The sequence below is a fragment of the Saccostrea echinata genome, unplaced genomic scaffold, assembly GCF_033153115.1.
Source record: "Saccostrea echinata isolate AGI-Se365-2 ecotype Australia unplaced genomic scaffold, CSIRO_AGI_Sech_v1 ptg000054l, whole genome shotgun sequence".
Taxonomy (NCBI): Eukaryota; Metazoa; Mollusca; class Bivalvia; order Ostreida; family Ostreidae; genus Saccostrea; species Saccostrea echinata.
The window spans coordinates 53,584,949-53,590,499 of NW_026889803.1; the positions used below are offsets into that span (position 1 = coordinate 53,584,949).

General features: G+C 38.4%; 2 protein-coding genes across 2 annotated transcripts; one reads left to right on the plus strand and one right to left on the minus strand.

Moving 5' to 3' along the window:
• Positions 1 to 438: 438 nt before the first annotated feature.
• Positions 439 to 2,454, minus strand: LOC133205907 (macrophage-expressed gene 1 protein-like). Its single transcript, XM_061341799.1, has one exon. It carries the CDS (start codon positions 2,415 to 2,417, stop codon positions 453 to 455), a length of 1,965 nt encoding a protein of 654 aa, XP_061197783.1. The 5' UTR covers positions 2,418 to 2,454; the 3' UTR covers positions 439 to 452.
• A 409-nt stretch (positions 2,455 to 2,863) lies between these two features.
• LOC133205016 (macrophage-expressed gene 1 protein-like) lies at positions 2,864 to 5,047 on the plus strand. Its single transcript, XM_061340757.1, has one exon. It carries the CDS (start codon positions 2,864 to 2,866, stop codon positions 5,045 to 5,047), a length of 2,184 nt encoding a protein of 727 aa, XP_061196741.1.
• The last annotated feature ends 504 nt before the right edge of the window (positions 5,048 to 5,551 follow it).

Below are 5,551 nucleotides of genomic sequence, written 5' to 3' on the forward strand. Positions count from 1 at the left end.
TTATAGGTGGTTTGAAAAACCGGTTCTAGAAACTGGCGTTTACAGATTGATGAAAGAAATGATTTCCATAAGAAATTAAGGAGAACATATTCAGCTATATGAAATCGGAGTTATTGTTCTAAATGCTTCATGTTCGTATTTTGCTTTTGAAACTTGTCATCCGATCCATTTGAATTCATAAACCATAGACTTATATATATTTCGAAGTAGTTAACTACGATGTGCATTAATAAATTTTAATGATTAACAAGCCATAATTTTTTAACTATGACATAAAATGCACAAATCTTTCGATTTATATAAAAAAATCTTTTACTGGTATTATTACAAACTACATTTATTCAAATCATGACGGGAACATTTTGGCTTTTTATTTACCTTATTTAGCTTACAATAAAGGGTCTACTTGAAAGGAAAAAACAATTTCGATAGGGTAAATAATCAACATGTCATTACAAATCACTGTGGCCTCTGTTTCTCTTGTCCAGAAGATTCTTGACGCTGAGAGTTTCTCCATTATTTGCGATCCATTCTCTATCTATGGTATCAAATCCACTAAAGTTGTCTGGAACGTTGAAAACAGTACTCCAGCTTTGGCCTTCGTTGCTGATGATATAATTTCCAGTTTCGTTCCATTCGTTTGGTTTGTGAACAAATGGAGGAAATCGGATGGGCATAGACACTTGACCAAAAAGAGCATTAGCAAGTGTGCAATAGCTAACTTCACACTCGTCTGAAATTGTCCCGAGGTGTTGGCTGTAGCCTCCGGGACATGACTTTGAGGTATATGTCGGAGAGAAGTACTGGTTAGAAAGAGGATTACCTTCTTGGCAACTAAAGAAACCAGCAAATGGAACAGAATACCTTTGTCCAAGCTCAAAGTCATCCGTCAAACATATATACATGTCGGATGTTACCAACATTGGCTGATAATTTGGCGGACAGCTCTGTGACTTTGTCACGGGGTTGGCGACAGTTTCAGTATATATTCCGCCGAAGAGGTAACCAGATTGTGGAGGCGCATCACCGACGTGTGCGTAACACCAGAATGTTGAGTATGATGCTTCGCCGTAATATACGACATCATGGCATTTCTTCCAAAAAACCATGTAACTTTCACACACCTGTCGGATTTCTGTTTTGGTAACATTTCCCTGATAAAGCAGAGCTGACTGATACCCTTCGCCACAATCAAATGTTCCAGTTTTCTTGTTTTTAAGAGTCAGGGGATCGCATAAATCATCGGTATCGCCTGAGAATTCACACGTTTGGTAAATACCACCAATAGTCAAGTTTTTGCCAGGAGGCAAACATGTTCCATCGTCAACATTGGCATTGAAATTAAAGTTTGGAGAGTTGATATCTGTACATCCTTTGTACGTGTTAAACTTGTAATAAGCCGAAATAGCAGCCTTTACTGAATCATAAGTTTTTGCTCGAATCGAGGCCGGTAATTCTGGAAATTGTTCTTTGGTAATAAGAAAATGCAGTGGATCTCCTGACTTGTCAACTGCAACCAAGTCATTTCCAATGCCGTCGACCCAGTCATTGATACTAAAATTCAGTGGTTTATATGGTTGACCTCCATATGTGTAAACAGTAGAATGAGTCTGTCCACTAGCATATGTCTGGATCATTTGATCAGTGACAGAGGACGCATGGTCAAAACCTGCCCCTCTTCCAAAGAAATAAACTCCAGCTGCTGCAGAAATTTCTGATTTTGTTAGTTCGGCATTTGTTGACATCGAGTTATTGAGCTGATCAACTTTGAAGATTGAAGCACCAGCATCAATACTGGTTATAATGTGAGTTCCAAAGTCTCGCACCAAAAGTTGGCTCTCGTACCGCGCGTATCTTTTCCTTCCGTTTAAATGATGGCTAGCAATGGATTGGATCTTGGAGCGGAAACTATTATCTAAAGAAACACTTGGCTGGAGTTTAGATATGTATCGTCTGTATTGGGCTCCTGTTCGCTGAGTAAATGAGTTATCATTGACCTGGTTTTTTTTCACATCATCATATTCGGAAGAAAATTTTCCACCAATGGAGAACAACCCAGCTATTTTGGCCTGTCCACCAACGTTTATGGATTTTGATGTAGAGGATGTGAAATTCATCCAATGATCAATTCGTTCAGAATAGATCTTGACCTGGCTAGCTTTACTTGGAACAACGAAGATGTTCTCCGGAATTAGGTATCGTCCATCTTCAGTGACTTTACAGTCTGTGTAGTTGTAGAAGACAATTCTCGCCCGATCTTCATTCTTCAAATTGTCCCAGCCGCCTCCAGGAAGAACTTCAAGTGTCAGAATATCTGAATTAGATATCCGACAATGGAATGCAGAAGGCAAACATCGTGAGGGAATTACAATGGAAACAGACACAATATAGCATGTCCAGAGAAGTCTCCCTGTCATGCTTGTTGATTGGCGTCTATATTGAAATTAACGTCCAATGTTTTGAGGTTATTTATCAATAATAATATGATATAAATATGATATACAGCATATTTGCTTTTGTCACTGATGAATGTTATCTGTAACTGATAGGGGTATATTGAACTATTGAAAGTGTTGATGATTGATAAGCTATTTTTTTTCTTTTACTGAATGATTTTCATGCCAAAATTAACAAAATAAGATAACTGTGACAAAAGAAATATTTGTATGGGTCCTATATTCAGTTATAACAATTTAGCTAAAACAATTCTCCCTCTCATATTATGCGTTGCAGAGAAATGCACATGTTTGCATTAGTTATCAATTTATAAACCTTATTTGTAAACACCTTTATCAGTCAGTAGCAATTGTGATTGTTTCTACCTGGGATTCAGTTAGATTTTGACCAGCATACATGAAGTATGATGGGGTCTGTGAAGTCTTATCGTACGTTCATTATAATTTTATTGTCATTTTTTCTGGTGGAAATCAAAGGAAATGTCTCTAATTGCAAGTATACAAATACATCGATTTTTGGTTATGAAGTTTTGCCCGGAAATGGATGGGATAATCTCCGAAATGAAGTAAGGGGTCGAGTTGTCCTTCGCAACTACAGTACGTGTCAAATCACCGATGATGGTCGATACCTGCTACCAGATGGAGTTTTTGCAATTCCCTTGAAGTCTAGTCAAGTTGAACTTTACTCCCAACTCATTGAAAATTGGAATAATTTTACATCAGATACGTCTGCAAGTATCAATTTAGATGGTTCAATCACTATTGATGACCTTCCAATCAACGGGAAATTCTCATTTGAATTTCAGGCAGTAAAGGGTCATCAAATAAACGACGATTCCGTAACAATGAAAGTAAAAGCAAGGTATGCTAGATACTCAGCAAGACTTCAACCAGTGACATCACTCGATCCCGCTTTTATGGATCGCGTTTCCAGTATTGCGCAACACATACAGTTTAACCGATCTGCCTCCGCCAAATATGAAAGTCAGCTTCTAGTGAGAGACTTTGGAACTCATGTTGTTACAAGTATAGATGCTGGTGCATCCATCGTAAAGATCGATCACATAAATAGAAGTTTACTCCAAGACGCTTCAGTTGATCGTTATCAGCTATCGCTAATCGCGAGTTCCGATCTTTTTCATGGCAGTGGATCAGCAACTGTGAACCCTGATGCACTTCAGAAGTACTACAGTTCTCTCACGCATTCATCAGTCAGCACATACGGCGGTCCCATTTACAAACCCGTAAATTTCAGTGTCAATGACTGGGTGGAGGGGATACAAGATGAGCTGGTAGCCGTAGATCGAGCTGGAGATCCACTGCATTTTCTCATTCAACCGAAACTTTTCCCAAATATTCCCGTTTCGACAGTATATGAACTAGCTTCCCACGTTGATCAAGCAATCAAGGCCTACTACAAATACAATACACATAAAGGTTGCACAGATCGTGATTCAGAAAATTTCAATTACTACGCCAACGTCGATGATGGATCCTGCTCACACAACATTTCAGGACTTGTTTTTGGTGGTATGTTCCAACAATGCAATGAATCAGGAGACATTCCAAATACCTGCCAAAGTTATGAAAGCAAAAACCCTTTGACTGGTGACTTCACATGTCCTGAAGGATTTGACTTAATACCACTTTTTACTGATAAGCAAGCATTTACTCAGGTGAAAAAAGTATGTTCCAAGTATATGGTCTTTTGGTCTAAATGTCACGAGGAATCTGTCAGCGGATTGGCAACATTTACGTCTTACTGGTGTGCAGCAAAAGGACAATTTGCAATTCCAACTGGTTTTCTGTTTGGAGGCGTGTTCTCTGACTCAATTGTCAATTCAGTAACTCAACAGAAAACTTGTCCACCATATTTCAATCCCATTAAAACAGCCAAAGAATTGAGTGTATGTGTGACAAATGATTTTGAAAACGGAGAAAAATATGCCATGCCATTTGCCGGATTCTTTAGCTGTCAGAATGGAAATCCACTCACAGGAGGGTTAGATACAACTGTCAATACTGTCAAATCCTGTCCTCCTGGGTACAGCCAGCATCTTGCCACAACACAAGACGATTGTGATTTAATGTACTGCACAAGACCAATCAAAATACCCGCCAGTCCATATGTTCCTGTTCACAGTCCTCCTTTCATGAAACAACCATTGGAGACGAATGCAACTTCAGACTTCTTAGTCAGCGATGATGGACAGCAATGGACACAGCTCTACGTTGTGGACCCTGACTTTAACGGATTCAATGGAACTGTTTCCGGTTGGATTGTAAACGATGGTACAAACTTAAATATGGAGTCCCTGCTAGCAATAAAACAATCATCACCAAACGCAGATACAAAAGTACCCCCTCCCAAAGACTTGCTTGGTAATGAGGACCCTACATCAACTAAGGACACAGTTAATTTTGGAGGTGTGTCTGAAAGGCATCTTTCCTTCATCGTCGGATGTTCTATTGCGGCTACTCTTTTCTGCGTTCTTTTTACGACGTTTATGATTGCCTTTGTCCTCAGAAGCAAACGCAAGAACAACTACCACAGAATGGTAGATGGTGAACTACATTCAGTAAAACACTAGAATGCACTCACTATATATTTCTTATAGTCTAGTTTTTGAATGTAATTTGAATAACATCATTTTAAAACGTATAAAATGAATTCAGTATTTGCTGGAAATTCTAAGTTTGTTGAAAATTAAGTTATATGCAGAATTTTCATTATTAAAACTAATCAATGATAAGAAACGAAATATAAAACGATTCAGTTTTATCATAAATGTACCTAATAGCTTACTATTGATTACAATAAAGTCTAAAACTTCTTGCAGTTTTTTTTATTTCATTGAAGCATTTTGTTGTGTACAATATTGTGGGGGAAAATTATCCCTCTGACACATATCGCTCTGTTCCCGCTAATTTGCCTCACTAAGTCAACGTCCTCCATCAGTAAGATGACCTTTTCTCAACTACTTAGGAAGATTATACACTGTCGGAATTCCAGCTCCAACGGAGAACTTCCAGTTCATGTTTCTCCATCTTCCAATATTTCTTTTTGTTTTGGAGTGTGCGAAAGGTCTAAGGTT

Bases quoted from the DNA above. Each gene is read 5' to 3' on its own strand.
- LOC133205907 (XM_061341799.1), bottom strand. From the start codon at position 2,417: ATGACAGGGAGACTTCTCTGGACATGCTATATTGTGTCTGTTTCCATT.
- LOC133205016 (XM_061340757.1), top strand. From the start codon at position 2,864: ATGGGGTCTGTGAAGTCTTATCGTACGTTCATTATAATTTTATTGTCA.